The sequence below is a fragment of the Antedon bifida genome, chromosome 2, assembly GCF_963402885.1.
Source record: "Antedon bifida chromosome 2, ecAntBifi1.1, whole genome shotgun sequence".
NCBI classification, from domain to species: Eukaryota; Metazoa; Echinodermata; class Crinoidea; order Comatulida; family Antedonidae; genus Antedon; species Antedon bifida.
In genome coordinates this window covers 6081225-6100320 of record NC_136227.1, presented here as the reverse complement: position 1 = coordinate 6100320, position 19096 = coordinate 6081225, and the positions used below count along the sequence as shown (strand labels likewise).

Sequence of the window (19096 nt, the reverse complement as noted above, 5' to 3'; positions counted from 1 at the left end):
CTTAACAATAAGAGCAAAAGAAGAGATACTAACCATAGAGAAAGCATGGACCTATAAGGACCTATCTAATTCATATAGGTCCATGGAGAACCTCTTAATTACATAGCACTCTCTATTTAACATTTAACATTTTTCCGGTAATGGCCAATTTAAACAGATCAGCGGTAACGGTAAGCGGAAAACAAAACAGAATCTATGTTATATCTTACACAAAACGTTGAGTGGATGGGCGGTTCAGTGGAAACCCGCTCAGGATAGACATAGATGAGATACGTGGGACAACCTACATGCTTTTCTGCTTACCGTTGCCGCTCGTCTGTGTAAATTAGCCTTAACAATATGGTATATTATATGTTCACAATATGGATAATCTGACGCCAATGGAACGAAGCACCAGATCATTACTACTATCACCTAAACTTATTTGAGCCATTTTAGAATTCAATAATAAAGTGTACAGCAGGCAAGGGAAAGCATTCAATTGTAATATTCATTTTGATAGCCATTTGCATTGTTACATACAATCGGTAAATAAAACACCAACAAAGATCCGAATTGTTAACTTAAAAGTACTGATAATTAATTAAAAATATCCAACTTAATATTTTGGTATAACAAAATACATTTTATCGTAATAAAAGTAGTAATTTGCAGTTAATTTGATTAATTTCATATTTGATTGATAATTGTATAATTAAAAGTACTGATATTTAAAAATAAACACACAATTTAATACAAATATGAATGGCACCAAACTTGTTTTGATCTGGAAATTAGTGACTTGCATCTTCATTTTTCTGAATTTTGTAGGGGAAGAAAAATGTTATTAAATTATTTGGCAGTGAATTTCAAAATGCTTTTTTAAAACCAATTTGGTGATGTACAGTGTAGTAAACAAAACACAAACAATCAAATGGACATGGCTATGTAGATGGTCATGTGATAGGTTAAATATTAAACATGTGATTGTGAAAGAACATACAAAACCTTTGGCAACCCAGCAAGCCGGTCAAAGGTCAGCAAGGTTAACATTTTAGACCTAACCTTGATCGAAATAAGCATTCATTTCAGAATACCAAAATGGACGTAGCTCGGCGCTACAACATAATAATCAATGTAATGGAATGACCAGAAACAATAATCGCATGTCTGACAAAGCAAACGTTGCCATGACAATTGAAAACTTGTTCCATCTTTCTTCCCATAAAGTTAACCGACCCTGCCCCTTATATGTATACCATATATATAGTGGTTCTTTAAAAAAATCTTAACTACAATTTGGGTGGTAAATACTTTATATTATTCATTTTCTTGAAGTACTAGCACCCTTTATGTCTTCCGTTTCTTCTTGTCCCTGTGACGCTTTAGTGAACATCAGAATTGGCCTTCGGAAACCTGACGATGAAAAAATATCAATAAAGTGAATAGTAAAATCTAAATAAAATGTTAAAAAAAGTAAAAGAAGGTACTATAGAACCCATATTAAGGGGACACCTTCAGGATTCAACACATTGTCTCTTTAATACTAATGAACCATTATTTCCTCTGGTTCATTTCACTGGAAACTGTTCCCTTAACAAAAAGTGTGTCCCCTGAATAGGGGTATCCCAAAGGAGGGCTTCTACTGTTAAAAAATTGTTAAAAGTGAATTCTGTAAATATTTTCATTCACATGAAAGTAGCTGCTGCAAAAACAAGGACAACTTTGGATCCCGATTGGGTGGAATATTATAGCAGACCTCTCAAGTCTCCCGATTGTTTTGGATATACAAATAATACAGTAATTAAAAATTTAGGCTACGCCCTTAATTTGGATAAAAATAAATTGACAAAATATGATTTACAATAGGTCAGAAGCTGATGCATTAGATTTTTTAAAATAGTTCCTTCTATATAGCGCTCTCTATAGTTTGGCCATGCTTTTTCATAAAGTTATTCCAAGTTGCGACACCTAAATATACAGTAAACTAACATTTTTCTATTATCCCAAATTCAGAAAACCAGAATTTTTTTAAACCAGAGTGTCAGGTTTTCTGATTGCACCTAAGAGGGGCTGTTGGACATATACCTTAAAAATGGTAAACACATTACCATTTACAGGGTCATCGGCTCAAATCTCTCAATACAGGATATCAAAAGATCAGTACCAACGAATCAATAATAAGTAGTACTGTAACAGAGAGCTTTCATTTGCAATGACCCAAGAACAAGTTAGGCATGTTCATTTATTGTCTGCATGCTGCAAAGTTGGGATGTCCTCCCTAAAACTTATGTATGGACATGATGCCATATTAGGTATATAACTACCATATTTGGGTATATCACTACCATATTTGGGTATATCACTACCATAATTGGGTATATCACTAACATATTTGAGCACATCACACCTTTTTTTTGTCGTCACACTAGTTTGATAGTGTAGACATAGCTTTACTCTATTCCTTGACACATTTTTAGCACTTCGTAATAACCGGCAAGATATCAATGCATAGGTCGATACAAATCAAAACCTTCGTATAAATGCACTTGTCAATTGTATGACGCACTATACAACCCCCCACGAGAGGTGCTTTATGGGCATGTCATTGACACAGGGGTACGCCAAAAAACCTAAATGGTACGTCACCTCAATGAACAATAATGTCTGTCACTTTACCACAAAAGGACAGTCATGGTGCGTCCTTGTTCTCTAAAATGTCCATCACTAATTTTAAACGTAAAGGTAACTCAATTTTATAATGCAGGGGTGTGTCATGATATGCATACGGTATGACGCACCCCAGATATCTATCCCAGGGGATGTGTGGTGGGTCATAGAATTGAAAAGTGCATAAATGTTACACAGTATTGCTTCCTGAGTGCTCAGTATATTAAAAAATAGGAAATACCTTTAGATGGGTTGAGAGGAGTGCCCAGGCATTCACATTTGATGAATCCAACGTCTCTTAACAGATAGTCTTTGAAATGTTCAGGCCGCAGTTGAAGCTGGTAAAAATTCTTGTATGTCGTTTCCTGAATATAAAATAGAAACAACCAAATAATAAATATTTACAAAAGGAAATGAAAACAAATTTTGAACAATATACATAATCATACATAAAGTACAAGAAATAGAAAGAACTGGTTTATTATTCTTACAATAGATATTCTGTGCTGTAGCCACAAGAAATAAACCTGGTGAGCTGGTCGCAAGAAAAGGGAACAATCTGTGTGCTGGCCATAGGGTTGTCTAAGACCTCTCTGTCAAAAAGAAGCTTGGAACCTTACTAACCGTACTGGTGGCTACGGCCCGTTATTATTAAATGTAGGTCTTCCCATTTTTATAGATACAGCCCAGCACCCTACATTATGTACAATTTCTGAATCCGTCAGAATTTTGGAAGAGTTTAAGTATAAAACTTACAATGTAGTTTGCTTGCTCCTGCTTATTTTTCGTTTATATTGTTATCAGCTTTTGAAGGGTGTATGTAAGCCCCCCTATAGTTTGGGAAGGGCCTCTAGTAATCTATTTTCACTAATTGAAACAAAATATATAAATTGATAGTCAAGTTTAGCAGGATGTAAAGGCTTAGTCTTAAGTTAGATAGCAACGAAAACAAAGAAATAAACATGAAGCATCCTATCAGAAATAAATTGGTCATTTCCTCTGAATGGATTAAAAAAAATATATATATTATGACATCACAAGAAAAAAATGTTAGAAATATCTATCATAATTGGAACAGAATACATCAAGTTTTTTATTTGGAAATATAAATTTAAAAAGTTTTTTCCGAACCAATATCCATCCAAGAAACATCGCACTTAAGCTCTGTCTACATTATCAAACTAGTTTGACAAAAAAATGTGTGGTGTGCCCAAATATGGTAGTGATGTGCCCAAATATGGTAGTGATACAAGATACAAGAAACTTTATTTGTCTTCGTAAAAAACAGCAGACCCGATTAAAAGATACATGTATACTGTATATGCCATCATCATGTCCATATATGAGCACATCACATTTTTTGTCACATAAAGTTTGATAGTGTAGACAGAGCTTTAGAATTTCTATTGTTTATTTATATTAAAATATAATTTTTTTAAATTATTAGTGTTGAACAAATAACCTAAAATTTCCTAATAAAAATGGTGCTATAAATCAGGCTATGTGGTGCATAAATAAAGTACCTATTTATGAATTGGTGTTAATATAATATAAATAAGCCTCTATTTAAAAAATGGTTCTATAAACTCCTATTTAAGAAGATAGGGGCTTATGCACTTAAGGTTTTAAAAGTTTTTTTCAAAAAGTGCACTATAGGACTTTTCATTATAATGTCAATGATTCACCACTGGAGGAGGTACACAACATTCAATAGCTTAGGAATTTAGAGAATCAAATTTTTAATGTCAGACTTTACTTACTAAATTTTGAAGATAAATGTAGCAGAAATTAATTTTAATGTACTGTAAAGAGTTGCAAAGATAAAATATGAAATAAAAATAATGAAATAAAAATATCTGAGTTTCACTGTAAATGCAATTTTCAAGTGAAATAATTTATGAAAATAGAAAAAAAATAAGATGCTGTCAAAAATACCTCGTTTCGTTTAATAATGAACAAAACAAAACTATCTACCAGTACCAGCAATAATCTATTTAACATGTAGATTTTATAAAAGTTAAATGGTGAATTTCCACCTCCTCACTAACAAAATTTCTAGAAAAATTCAAAATCAAATGACCAGTCCGTCGCTATTTTTAGAAGTAAAACTTTAGTATTTGACCTTTGGTTGTACAATTATAGGTTGTCCATGGCGGTTAAGTACAGAACAAGAAAAGACAATACATCTTCAAGGAGATATCTGTCTATTGTATCATCATCACTGACGATCTAAAATAGCCCGAAGACAGGAAATGCTGCGTAATACGGTTGAGCGCTATTACCATAATGAAAACTGGAAATGAACTCTTATGGATAAATTTACTAGGGGCAAGAAAGTTGAAGAATTGAATTTCGGTCACATGATTCCTGAATTCCATTACAAAAGTTTCAACATATTTTATTAGTTCAGTGCTCTCTGTACATTGGGCGGTTGAAATCGTAAGTTTTCAGGTTGCATACCCTTCAAAATTATTTGGGTAAAGGTTTTATCAAACCCAGTTAAGCTTGCCTAAAGGAGCCTCTACAAGGTCATAATTAACTTATTGTTTAAAAACAAAACCAATCTGCCAAATTAATTCTTGCACCATGGAGGTGTATAATCAGCGGGGTGTAAAAATCTCTCTGGTATGCACCATGATGTATTTACAGGTTTATAATATTTTCTTGCACCTGATTGATGTTTATAAATTAAAGTACTGTATATTCAAATTCATCCCACATTCGCAAGTCTATAACATGAATACAATTATTAAACCCCTTCATTGGGACATTTCAACTCAGGGGTTTTTTTTTTTTTTTTATATATATTTAGGCAAATTGCCAAGGAACCAAAGCAAATTCATTCACTATCCTTCTTAAAAGTGGAAAACCATTCACAAGACAAACATATACACAAGATGCTCTACATAAACGAAGTCTTATTACAAGTCTTTGGGAGTAGAGTTGTAATTTGCCATTAGAAAAAATCTTGACATATGACAGGACTTGAACCCAGGATCCTTGGATTGGTAGCCAAGCATTATAACCACCAAGCCACAACTCCACTCTCTATTCAGCATATCTTTATTTAGGGGGGGAACTATTACGGGGACACTTTCTTGTAAAAAGCATGAAGGGGAATACGTAAGTACACTGTGGCCACTCCATATTCAGGGGACATCCCATATAAAGGTGACACTTTCCAATGAAACAAACAAGGGTCAATATATGTTTTAACGAGGCACTTTGTTGGATCCTGTAGGTGTCCTTTTAAATTCTCCTTTAATTCTATTATCTATCCTTTTTTTATCTTTTCAACTTGTATCAAATCAATTTAACAACCTTGAGTGGATGGAAACACAATTGCCTTTCTTCACGATGATAACATTGATTAAAGTTGGCCTGGAATAAAACATTCCCAGTTCATGCATTCATCAAAATGATTGTTATTTATGGATGTATTCAATTTGTTATGCACAGAGGTTACTTCGGTCTACATTGGATACGAAATTGAACATTAATGTCAAGTGATTGATTGTATCCGTACTATGTGCAAGAAACTCTTAGATAATGTAAACCGTATTACTCATCTAGGTCTGGGGAAAGGACTGCCTGATTAATATTGTTGATCCATATTCACTCAGTGGTCCCTTTACAGTGTTTTATTTCGGAGGGATATGCAACGTCTGCATTGACTTATTTCCTGCCTATTTTACCAAATTTCAAAGGAGTAGCTAGCTCAATTGAGTTACAGTGAATGTATTTTGCTTTAGTTGCTGTTACCATATTTATTACATTCATACATTATACATCAACCATAAGGTCCTGTCTACAGTATAAGTTAACCCATAATGCCTTGCCTTCATTCCCTAGTCTACCAATTCAGTTGCTCTTACCAAGCATTATCTATTTTTATGTTGTATTGTATGTTGTGGTGTGGATGTTGCGGTGTTGATGTTATGCTGGTTGAGTAAATAAACGAAACGAACAAAAAACAAATAGACTACTACTACTAGTAGCCAGGGCTCATGAAGAATGAAAAAAGTACACATTAGGCTGTTGACCACACTGTTCCCTTATGGTTAAAATCATCAGAAACTGCTTCAGACAAGTAGCATAATATTGTTATTATGTGTAAAATGATGCGTGCCTCTTTGCAAGCTTTATCTGGAGCAAAGTTATTAGGGAAAAGTGTAAATAATCCTTGGTTAGTTTTTAAATTGACATACAAGTCTAAAAAAAATACTGAAAATAACAATATACAATCACTAGGCAAAATTGCAAAGAGCTACTACTACTCATAAGATAAATTATGGCTACATTTAGTACTGGTCTGGCAGACAGTAAAAATGCGGGAGAGCGAAGTTGTGCCCATTCAATTTGTGCCAATTGCAAATCATCAAGGATAGTCTTCTTACAGTGGTTACGTCACTTTTTGAATACCTTATATCCTCTGGTATAATCCCACCACCTAAAATACGAAATTCGGCCGACTTTGGCGGGTTAGACTATATCCCGGGAAAGCCTGGTTCAGGAAAAAATAAGATTGGTAAGCATTTCTGTAAAAACTCATCTGAACCGGCTAGAGAGAGGCTTACATTCGGATCAAAAGTCAATTCTGGAACTAATACCCGGGGATATGCCTGTTTATGAAATCAGACATAAAGTAGGGGTTTACACCCAAAAAGTTGGATTATACCCAAGGATATACCTGTTTGTGAAATCAGATATAAAGTAGGGGTGGGATTATACCCGAGGATATACAGTACTTTGCAATGTGTTTTTCTGTAATTTTCATTATAGCAAAATTCAATACATCAAATCAGCAGCTCCCAGGAACCAGGTGAGAAACGGATCATCTAATTCAACTAGCTTCTTGTTGGAAAAAATAAGTTAGGCCTAGAAAAGATTAATAAAATAAATTATGCACTTGGCAAGTCAAACTGTCACCTCCTTTGTTTACTAACGTCTTAATTATCAAAGGCATGAGTAATTGTACAGGAAAGCAATCAGGATAACTCGTGGAATGTTTTGTACGCAAGAAACTGAAATTTGAGAAGGTCCCTGCGCTTGATCAGGAAGTCAACAATCATCACAAACCCCAGTGGAATCGCACAACGAGATCTAACGTAAAAAACTTTCAGATGTGCAGAGACTAAGTTTTGTACGAGAGCATGATGATCATGAATAGTTTCTTTGTGATTATACTAAGAAAGTCTGATAAAACTTTACAAATTTATACAATAAATTTTGCATTTTTGGTCAAAGTGTCTTAAAGTTAATATACATTTTTGTTTCATTGCTGTCCCAGTGTACTGTATGTTTGAATAACATAATTTCCGGCCACACCCAAAATTGATGATGTCAAGAAGATATCCTGGCACACCCAAATTGACATCACTCCAGAAGATATCCTGCCACACCCAAATTGACGCCACTCCAGAAGTTATCCTGCCACACCCAAAATTGATGCCACTCCAGAAGATATCCTGCCTGCCACACCTGAATTTGATGCCATTCCATAAGACTACCGGTCACAACTGAAATTGATGCCATTCCAGAAGATATCATGTGACACCCAAATTAACATCACTCCAGAAGATATCCTGCCACACCGAAAATTGATGCCACTCCAGAAGACTTCCGGCCACACCTGAAATTGGCGCCACTCTAAAAGACTTCCTGCCACACAAAAACACTACTCCATACACCTATTACCTAAAATCAGATTCTTACAACAATTCATTTGAACGTCGGGTTGGTTAACCATAACTATTGCCATCTTACTACCAACACACTCAGAACATTTTTTGTTCAAACACATTGCATTGTTGCAAACAAAAACTAGTTCAAACAACATAGAAATTCTAAAATGTCACAAATAAAATTATTACACAGTACTAGCCAACTGTAGGATATGATACCATGTAAATAAACTACTTTTAAAATTCCATAAAAATGTATGGAAATGATGATTAATTATAGAAATTACAATAACATGAAAGGAGCACAACACACAAATGTGCGCCATTTTTCTGCGACCATGCGCAGCAAGGCGTGTGATAATAACAATACAAACCGTGACTTTTTTCTTCTTGCAGTAAGATGACCAAGACTGTGGTTCGAGAATCAGTTGACCTCCAGGTCGAAGGGCAAGAAAGATACGCCTGAACATCCTCTTTAGACCAGCGTCTCCCCAATTTAAGTGAACCCACTTTGTCATACTGAGACACATGATGACATCGTACTCTGGCTTTTGCGTTGACAAATATTCATCTTTCTCCAGAACAAAATTTGCCTACAAAATAATTTAAACATTTATCATAAATAAAATATAAACCACTTGTTGTTTTGATGAATTAATGTTTAATCATAATATTTTATAGCTTTAAGAAGGTTAGTACAGTAATATATTGCATGTAATCACTACATGGTACTATAGTATAAGAAAAGTGGGTTTAAAATAAAAACTGGTGGCAATTAGAAATATCTATACAAAATCAATCCAATATCTCTTCTGTATTAACCAGGTCAATAAAACTTCAATGGACGTTCTCCAATCAAGGAGGCTCAATGGGTCTTTCTCTTCCACCAATAGCAAGGCAGGTTAGGGCTTGTTTATAATAGTTAATAATAGTAGTGAACTATGAACCTAATCAATAAGGGATCGTCTCTAGTACAGCATCTTTCCTAAAACAAGCTGTCCCTGAATGTGTTATAGGGACACACTAATCAATTATAGAACAATAATATGGTTAAGTGCTTAAATGTTAAAGTATATAATACCACGATTATAATTAAAAACATATGATCAGTCAAGAAAAATTAAAAATACAAAAATTCAATTCAATAATATAAAAAAAAGCTGTTGGCAAACTGCCGTGAAATACTTACACATCTAAACATAACATTTGCTGGGAAACGCGGACTTGATGCATCCCCAACAGAAACGTTTGGTAACTCTTTCACAGGACCCAATGTCGACGTCAAAGCATCAGGAAATTGTCCACCATCTTTCGTCTTCATTTCGTTTTTTTCTTTATCGATTAGTAAACATTGTTTGATGTTTTTACGTGCGATGCCTATCAAATTACTATCAATGTCAATACCGGTGATTTTTGATGGAGATAAATTTTTTGCGATATACAGCGTTACATGTCCTGTGTTACATCCAATGTCTAAACATGCTTTCCCTTCAAACCATTCCTTGCGGAAAAGTACCAACCTCACGTCCTCTTCTTCCGCATTTCGGTATCCATAATAACGCGTATAATTACCATATTGAAATTTCTTGTTCTGTTCTTTAAATTTTAGATTTTTTTTGGGTTGTTGTTGTTTATCTTTACTGTTCTGTCGGCGGTATTTTGATTTCTCTGGTGAAATTTTTCTTCGTTTATTATCAGTTTTTGAAGTGATATCATCGGTTTCTATCAATAAAGCTTTGGCTATTTTATTCGTAGGCTCAACTCGTTTTCGTTTTCTACTTTTTACAGTCTCTGGAAGAACAGGTGAAACTATTTTGTCGATAACTCTGTTTGGTACAACATAAATTCTCGATGCAGTGTCTAAATTTAGTTCTAACATTCGCCGTTTCGAGCGATCAGATATTTCATCATCGTTTTTATCTCTTGATAATCTCTTCTTTTTCTTTCCTGATCCAAATTTACGAGAAAATATCGTTGTAGTTAATTGTGGTTCTTCATCCTCGGCTGTAACAGAGTTCAATTTTAATGGGTCCGTAATATCGCGTGGGATGATAACTGGATCGGGATCTTTGTTCAACTGGGGTAACGGTGAAGTGGCTGGTGTCTTCTCATCAACCTGATTGGCTAAACTATTTAAATTTAACGGATCGTGAAGATTTCCACCAAGAAGAAATTTTGTTGGGCCAATCTTTTCTGTGGTTCTTCGTCGCTTTCTAATAAAACCTGGGTTTTTGGAAGGGTAGTGCAAACTTTGCCGTTTTGACCGAACCCTGTTTGTGTTGTTATTATACGGAACATTTCCTTTTGTATTCTCGTCGTGTTTCTTTAAACGCACATCTTTATTGTCACATTTTGTTTGTGAATCATGGTTCGTAATTTCGGAGGCATTCTCCTCTAAACCTTTTAATTTCTCGCATAACTGCCTTGGCAAAGAATCAGAGACCATCCCTGGACCAACTTCTGAAGAGTGTCTCTGCCTTGTCGTCTCTCTCGAATAACTGATCACTTCTCCAGAAAAATGATCACTTTTTGAACATGAGTCAACAGCCCTAATTCCGTTTAGTGAACTTTGAGTTTCTACGGAAGCCATTTCTAACATAACTATTTACATTATCTTAAAATATAGTTCATAATCACCGATTGAAAAATGTAAACACACGAGGTTCTTGTTGACGAAAAAGGTCACGTCCCACTTATTTGCATAAAATATGCAATGTGTGACAGCAGCTGCCCAGATCGAGCCCAATCTGTTCCAGAGGCTCTGCGCCAAACAGGCTCACAGTCTCGCTATGATTCTGAAAATATACACAAGAATTATTATTGAAATAAAAGTTGTGATACTCGTTTTTCTGTTAGTGTAATATCTTGATCTAAAAACTAGGGAAAGTATGAAAACTTTGCCTTTGGAACCTACTCACTACCTCGCTACTCTCAACATGCTCTGCTGCTGAGAGCGTTCTCGCTTTTGACGAAAAATAATCGTTTTGTCATCTCCAGTTTTTAAAGCGCCCTCTATATTCACGTGGGAGATTCAACTTTTCATCACTCTTTTTCATCAGAGCAGACGTACGTACGACAGACGGCAACAAAACTTTCGATAAAAGGCGTTCCTAGGCCTATTATAAAAGAAACCAGAGTTCATAAGCACTTTTAACTTCAATCTCTTTTTTAAAAAGAGTACTGTATACCGACTGCCACGTGTAAATTGATTACAAAATGATTTACTGTACTTTATTTACTGGGCCGGCCGCGTGGAGGAGGAGGCCGGGCCAGGCCAAACCATCAGAACAGGAAGAGAAGGAGAGGGCTGGGACTCGGTCTTTCTTCTAAATTTAGGCCTCCTCCTGTTGTGCGGTGGGTGATTGTTGGGGAAAAGGGGTGTGGAATAATTTGTCGTTAAAATAACGAAATTCAATTTCCATTGTCTTTCAGTTTTCAACAAATAAATAAACTGCCTATGATTACAAAATGCTGTCAACTGAACAATATGCAAGTCTTGCCAAAAAAGCTGTTGAAAGTGCAAGAAAGGAGCTGGCTGAATGGGATTGCGGTGAGCAGAGTACTACCACCAGTGGAGGTACTACTAGTAATAGTATATAGGCCTAGACTGTAGGTTGCAGTGTTTGTGTCAAATTGAAGATGTATTGTCCCACAGTGACAAAAACAAAAACATGATGATATTAATTTTTTGTCATTACTTTTTTTTTTTTCGATCCAATTTTTAGTAAAATTGAAAAACTATTGTGACATTAAATTGGCATATTCAACAAAACAAATCTTACACAATTATTTTTCATGGTGACAATTTATAAAATAAAAAGGGATTTTCAAATAAAAATGTCATTTTATTTAATCAAACTGGCCATTTGAGAGAAATGGTTTTTGAAGAAACATGCCATCAACATACTAGAAATGTATTAAATAAAATTTCTTTTAGAACAACCAAAAAATAATATAAGCGAACTTGCAGTACGTTTCGAAACCTATCAAGTTTCATTCTCAATTTAATACCTATTCCACAACCAGATGAAATTCTTCCAATACTAGAAATGCTAGACTATTTTATTTTAGAGGCAGATTCTGATGGTAAGAATAATGTTAATAATCCAGTAGTCCCGAAGAAATCCATAGACGTCACGGAGTATTATGAAGATGTTAACAACATGGACCTAAGCCAGCTGTAAGTGTTCGTGTCATGTAAATTTTGATCGATACATTTACTCCTCATATTAGGCCTACTGTATATACTTTATAAATTTTGATTGTTCTCTTAGTCTTAATTATTACATTACACAATTTTCAGAAAAGAGGTTCTATATATTGTATATGCTCCTTACAATAAAAGATAATTTTTCCATTTAAAAGTGGCTAAATGAGACTTCTATCAAATATGCACCAAATAGCTCCAATTATTTACAACTAATTAGCTGGCAAATAAGTGTGAAGCATAGTACCTCTTTATTGTCAAAATTATTGCTAATTAATATAATTACATATCCAATTGTATACATTTAGTTTTAACACACAAAAGCTAGTAGCAATTGCAAGCAAATGCCTGCAATGTTATTTTTATATTATTGAATCTTCAGAATTGCTGCAGAACTTGAAACACCTTTAATGAGTGATGACGATGATGATATGGAGGACATGCCATTCCCTAAGTTGATATCGTACAAGGAAAGTAATATGAAACCACCACAGATGATGAACTACCCTACCAAGGTAGCCAAGGTGCATCAACCAAATGGTAACAATTTAATTAATACATACTTTTATTAAATCAATTGTCTTACTCTTTCAATGAGTGGACTTTCACTCATTCTCCATGCTGCTACATCATCTCTCCACTTCATTAAGCTCTGTCTGCACTATCAAACTTTATGGAACAAAACATTTCATGAGCCCATATATTGACATGATGATGTCATATTACTACCATATTTGTCACGGCACACTTTTTTTTATAGTGTAGGCGGAGCTTAACTCTTCTACCTCCATCTCGATGTTAATCACTTTCTGATCATCTTTAAGTTGTTAATGTGTGAACGAGTTGAGTGGCTGAGTGATTTAAGCAGGGACACTGCAGCCTACATCCATAAAATTGGCGCAGGTTAACGGCTGTCCTCGTCCATAGTTCTGGTGGAACAAAGTGTACACATATGGCTTGGGTGCACTTTAAAGAACCCAGGACATCTTTTATGATGATTAGTTGTTATGGTTCAAATTCATCCCCTGATGATGTTAATAGCAGTTATGGGGCCTGCTGTTTCTATCAGGATTCACCTGCACCCAATCTCAGTATAGCTTCATTTGAGCTGTAAAGCTCTGGGAACACTATCAAGCTAGTTTGACAAAAAAATGTGTGATGTCCCTAAATATGGTAGTGATATGATGTCATCATGTCTATATATGGGCACATCACATTTTTTGTAACATAAAGTTTGCTAGTGTAGACAGAGCTTAAGAGTATAACAAGTGTACATTATGTGTATACATCTCTTTTATTAGGAAAGGCAAACAAAACATTCAACCCTCCAAAGAACAAAAATATGAAACACTCTACCAGCTCAATGCCAAGATCATCCAAACAGGAACTAATTAACAACCACATCCAAAGATCAAAGCAGCAAAGGAGGCAAAACACCAGCAAAACACAAGAATTTAAAAGACCCAAGGAGAAGTTTCAATCCATGCTAGATGCGTTCAAGCAGCGAGTGATCCCAGAGCGTGGTGTATGGGTTCAATGTATGCGTACAGGCTGCAACAAATGGCGTTACCTATCTGATGTCACAGACCCATCAACTGTACCGGAGTTGTGGTCTTGTGACCAAAATTCAGGTATAGAAGTTCATATGCTATAAATTTGTATTTTTATATTAAAGATACAAATTTATTTGTTGAATATGATATTCTATATAGTTATTCACTTTGACAAAAAATTGGATCGAAAAAAATATTTACCTGAAAAAAATCTAATTTAAAGCAAAAAATAATCAAATTGGCTGCCATGTCAGTGGGTTTTTGGCTGAATTTAATCGTTTGTTTTGTCTGCTTTATATAAGTGAAAACATTATTTGTTTGTTTTTTTCTGTGAAAGTTATTAGCTTGATTAAAACTACAAAATAACCTATTCAAAATCTGATTTTATTAATCTTCATTTTTTTATTTTTTTGGCGGACATTAATACATCTTTGGTGCCCTGTGTATAACCCCTACATATTGGCTCAAAAAACGTATAATTTGAATAGTGTTTACATTTGAACATTTTCTATTTTACACCAGATGTCATGTACAATACATGCGATAAGCCTGAAGTTGATTGGAAAAATGTGGAGCAGCAGCAGGGATTTGTTGATACTAAATTCACTGTTGGAACGATTGTTTGGGCTAAGCTTGCTGGATATCCATGGTAAATACATTATACATTAAGTTTGTCTGCAAATTATTCTGTATACAGTAGTATAACTTGTATTATTAAGAATTATTATGCACTCCAGAAATTCAATTATTTTGTATACAGTAGTAAAACCTGTAAGCAATATTTATACACTAATACAGAATAGAGATAATTTCAAGGTGGGAAACATGGCCACCCTAAATTTTGATCAAAATACAATGTAAAAGATAGGACATTAGTTCAGCACTACACTAACATTTGCAGGCTCTATTTCAAAATCATAGATTCAACCAATGATATTGTTATTTTTAGAACTTCTTTGTAAGAATATATATATTTTTGGTAATGAATATTCTTTTCTTTCAGGTGGCCAGCTATGGTAGAGGAAGACCCAAATGTTGGAGACTATTTTTGGCTCGTTGATACATGGAGAACCACTCCAGTAAGCTTTGCTCAATGTAAAAGAAAATTAAACATTTATAAGAGATAAATATTATATAATATTAAGACTACGTATCATGACTGCATTTTGGAAAAGCAAACTCATATTTCCTTGTTGTACTGCTGAACCAAGGTTTAAAAAATGTCCCTTTGATAACATTAAAGGGACACTTTTGAAACCAAATCCTACGTTCCCCTAAAAATAAAACTGTCCCTTTAATAGAGGCATATTTAATAGAGTTTCTGCCTCAGATGTATTGGCTTATGCTTCTCCTCTGGTGGGAACTGGATGAGAGAAGCCCTTGATCAATGATAGGACCAACCAAGGTGCTTTAAACAGTCCTGGCTTAGTTTCGTCCATCATTCAGATGAATGCAAGACTAATTGACATTGTTGTTCAAGACAAACGTCGGCAAAAATGCATTTACAAACACATTTTAATAGAAATTATTTACTACTATAATATCTCGCTATTCTTTTTCAGTCTGACTATCATGTGGTGTTCCTTGACAAGAATGTTTCTCGTGCTTGGGTCAATAGGTCCTTCATTAAAATATTCTCTGGTCCAAAACAGCATTTAGGACTTGTAAGTACACTACACTAATTCACAGTTTTTGTAGACAGAGCTGAAGACTGGATGTGTCCACCAAGCAGTATTAACTCCATGAATATTGTATCAATATGAATAGGAAGATGCGATAGATATGAAATCATGAACATAACTATATTATTTTTAGGTGAAAGTTAAAGGAAAGCTATTCCATCAACTAGAAGAAGCTAAAATGACAGCAGTGAAGGCCAAGACTCTTCCAATAAAGGTAACAGATCCTAAGTTTAAAAGCACAAATTTAGAATCCACTGTACCATTACAAATACAAAATACATATAGTATTATACTTACAATACACAATCCTGTATAGTTTTCAGGCAAATAGGCCATAAAATAAATTTATATATTTTGAAATATAAACATAAGAACATTTTTATTCCCAAGTATTCTTTCTTGTATTGTAGGAACGTATCGCAGCTTACGGATTCAGTTCTCATTACACAGGCAGATGGGGAGGAGCCGATCGCTCACTTGTAAAAGGTATTTAGATAGTGCTTTAACAAACTTGTTTTACTTGATCAATAATAATAATAATACTGAACAATTATAACATGCTCTTGTGGTTCAGTCTTACAGCGCTATAAGACCAAAGTCTATTTTAACAACTTGTGAGTTTTAAGAAGAAACTTTGCTTTAACGACTTGGAAATGATGTAACATGGAAGCTGAATAAGTGCATATGTACAACCTTGGGTATTTATGGTGTTCAATGATACATTGTTTTTTGTATTAATAGGTTTAATAATTGTCTTTTTAAATTTCTATTTTTAGAATTTGAGCGCAAGTGGCCTGGTCATGGAAAGGTGGGTACAATTGATACATTAGAGGAGAAAGAAGATGAGGAGGAAGAAGAAGAGGAGGAAGACGATGAGGAGGAGGTTGAGACGGAAGAGGAGATTGCTCCTAGTCAAAGAGTGAAACATAAAAAGGATAACAAAGTGAAGGTGGAAAAACAGAGAAAAAGGAAGCATGCCAGAAGTGCTGGTATCAAACCAAAAAAGACTAAAATGGATAATCAAAAAACAAATGAAGGAAGCAGTAAACTGGATGAAACAGACAAACCAAATGATGTGTACGAGTTTGATGATAATTCATTAAATGAAAAGGATGTAGAAAAGCAGACTGATGATAATAATTTGGACTGCTTAACTGTAGACAAGACGGAAGGTCAAAGTGATATAGGCACGGATGATGTTGAGAAAGATGATCTGGATAAAGAACAGAAAGAGAAGCAACAAATAATTGAAGATACATCAGAAAACACTGAAACAATTGAAGTGGATAAAAAACAAAATGGTACTGGAGAAGAAAATACACATGAGGATGATATAACAGAACCAGAAATAACAAATGCAGTTGAGGATACAAATGTGCAAAGTGATCAAAATATGGAAGATGGGGGTACAAAGAAAAAGAAGTCAAAAGTCACATTTGAAAATACAGAACTAGAAGAATGTAAAACAAAGAAAGATAAATCAAAGAAGAAGAAGATGAAAGAAATTAAGACAACTGAAAATAAAAAAGATAGTGATGAGAAACAGGGAGATGAAGACAATGTAAGTAAAGACAGTGAAGTTGATGATCATGCTAATGTAGAAAATGATGGAATGAGCATCAAAACGAAGAAAAAGAAACAAAAGAAAGTGGAAAATGATGATATAGTAGAGAATCTAGATACCAATACAACGAAGGAAGATGAAGAGAAAAATGGAAAGAAAAAGAAAATAAAGAAGCAGAAAAAAGTAGAAGACACAACTGGAAATGCAGAAGGTGATGATAGAGTAGAGAATCTAGAAAAAACAAAGGAAGAGGAAGATGGCAAGAAAAAGAAAACAAGGAAGCCAAGAAAACCAAAAGAATCAGTTGAAACAGACTTATCGAAAAAAGATAAAGAGAAGAAAAACTCAAATGGATTAAAGAAGGCTGGTAAAGATGTTGAAGGAACGAGTAAAGAAAAGAAAGTCAAACCTCTTGGTACTAAAACGACCAACCTAAATAAGAAAGCAGAATCGAAAGAAATCACAAAAGAAGTTTCTAAACCAAGTAAGCTAAAACCAAGTTTCAAGGCACCACGGAAGAAAGAAAATCAGACTAGTGTTACTGCAAACAAACCCTTTAAGCCACCTACTGTGAAAGACAGCAGTAACAAGAAAGAAAACAGTTTAGGAGAAGTGAATGGAAACCCTAACAAAGAGAATAGTACCCATGGTAACATTGGAAACAAGAGTGAAGGAAAAGAAATAGACCAGACTAAAAGAACAGATAAAGAGCAAGAAACTAAAGTGGAAGAGGTCTGTGAAGAAAACAAAATGGAGACTGCTGATAAAAATGAAAGTTCCATTAATGTGGTTAGCAAGAGTAAACATAAGAGCGAAAAATCTTCTAATGTCCTAAATACTGCAGCAGAAGAGAAAGTACAGAAAGATACCAAAGCCAATAAGAAAGAAGTTACTGCAGATCTCCTGAGAGAAGAAAAAAGCATCTTTCTAAGAGCTGAAGATCAGTTGGTGCCATCGACAGACAGTGATATGGATCTTATGTTGGATACAGACATTGATTCATGGGATCAACCAACACCATGCGAGATTAGAAAGCATAATCTAGAGGTGCTGGACGAGGATGACAACTCACAACCATTTGAGATTGAAGAATAATTCAAAAAGTAACTTCTGCACATTTTATATAATGGGGAAAAGCAAGTAGTTTAGTTGATATAGTTGTGGTTTTGGATGAAATGTATTGTAATACAATACAAGAATTAACCCCCAAAAAATGGGTTTATTAAAATGTATTATCATATTTGTAACTTATTTTATTTATTAGCAATTTTAATTAGGAAAAAAATATAGTTGTGGTTTTTTGTTTAAAATAAAGTTTTTTATGAAATGTAAATACAATTTAATTTTAATGAAGAATTAACCCAAAAAATGGGTTTATTAAATTTAATAATATTCGTAACTTATTATATTTATTTAATCAGTAGCAATGTTAATTAAGAAAAGAAAACGTGTGCAATTTAAAATTATAGTTGGATTTAATCATTAAAATACTTTATATATAGTGTACTGTTTCCAAAGGTTCTGATAATTTGAACCTTACATATTAAACATCAATAATGTTGTTCATAGTTATTGTTCTTTCAAATGAAAATGTTGAGTTTAAATAAATTATTTAAAAAGTTTTTATATTGATTGTCTTTATAAACTTCTCAAAATACATTTTCTATTGAATTATAGTCATTTTTACAATAGGAAAGAGTTTGACGGAGTCTACGTCTAGCCACAAACACAGAACATAAACCAATATCTTTGTGCAA

The 19096-nt window shown here is 34.1% G+C and overlaps 2 protein-coding genes across 4 annotated transcripts; one reads left to right on the top strand and one right to left on the bottom strand.

Annotated features, from left to right (window-relative positions):
* Positions 1 to 255: 255 nt before the first annotated feature.
* Positions 256 to 11295, bottom strand: LOC144835981 (7SK snRNA methylphosphate capping enzyme-like). 3 transcript variants are annotated; one of them, XM_078691136.1, is made up of 5 exons: positions 11248 to 11295; positions 9523 to 11128; positions 8708 to 8926; positions 2891 to 3014; positions 256 to 1395 (listed from the first exon to the last, which is right to left on the bottom strand). In XM_078691136.1, exons 2-5 carry the CDS (start codon positions 10930 to 10932, stop codon positions 1304 to 1306), a joined length of 1845 nt encoding a protein of 614 aa, XP_078547262.1. In that variant the 5' UTR covers positions 10933 to 11128; positions 11248 to 11295; the 3' UTR covers positions 256 to 1303. The 3 variants fall into 3 exon arrangements, with proteins under 3 accessions (XP_078547262.1, XP_078547264.1, XP_078547263.1); XM_078691138.1 differs by having other exon boundaries at positions 8714 to 8926; XM_078691137.1 differs by having other exon boundaries at positions 11255 to 11277.
* A 488-nt stretch (positions 11296 to 11783) lies between these two features.
* On the top strand, positions 11784 to 18434 carry LOC144835363 (uncharacterized). Its single transcript, XM_078690447.1, has 10 exons — positions 11784 to 11910; positions 12405 to 12513; positions 12923 to 13080; positions 13842 to 14171; positions 14616 to 14742; positions 15097 to 15172; positions 15656 to 15757; positions 15909 to 15989; positions 16186 to 16261; positions 16552 to 18434. Exons 1-10 carry the CDS (start codon positions 11802 to 11804, stop codon positions 18432 to 18434), a joined length of 3051 nt encoding a protein of 1016 aa, XP_078546573.1. The 5' UTR covers positions 11784 to 11801.
* The last annotated feature ends 662 nt before the right edge of the window (positions 18435 to 19096 follow it).

Coding starts and splice junctions, on each gene's coding strand:
- LOC144835981 (XM_078691136.1), bottom strand. CDS start 10,932: ATGTTAGAAATGGCTTCCGTAGAAACTCAAAGTTCACTAAACGGAATT. Junction 3,015..8,707: donor GCAAGAAGAAAAAAGTCACG/GTTTGTATTGTT, acceptor TTTTATATTCAG/GAAACGACATACAAGAATTT. Junction 1,396..2,890: donor TCCTCTCAACCCATCTAAAG/GTATTTCCTATT, acceptor TTTCATCGTCAG/GTTTCCGAAGGCCAATTCTG.
- LOC144835363 (XM_078690447.1), top strand. CDS start 11,802: ATGCTGTCAACTGAACAATATGCAAGTCTTGCCAAAAAAGCTGTTGAA. Junction 12,514..12,922: donor AACATGGACCTAAGCCAGCT/GTAAGTGTTCGT, acceptor TTGAATCTTCAG/AATTGCTGCAGAACTTGAAA. Junction 14,172..14,615: donor GTCTTGTGACCAAAATTCAG/GTATAGAAGTTC, acceptor ATTTTACACCAG/ATGTCATGTACAATACATGC.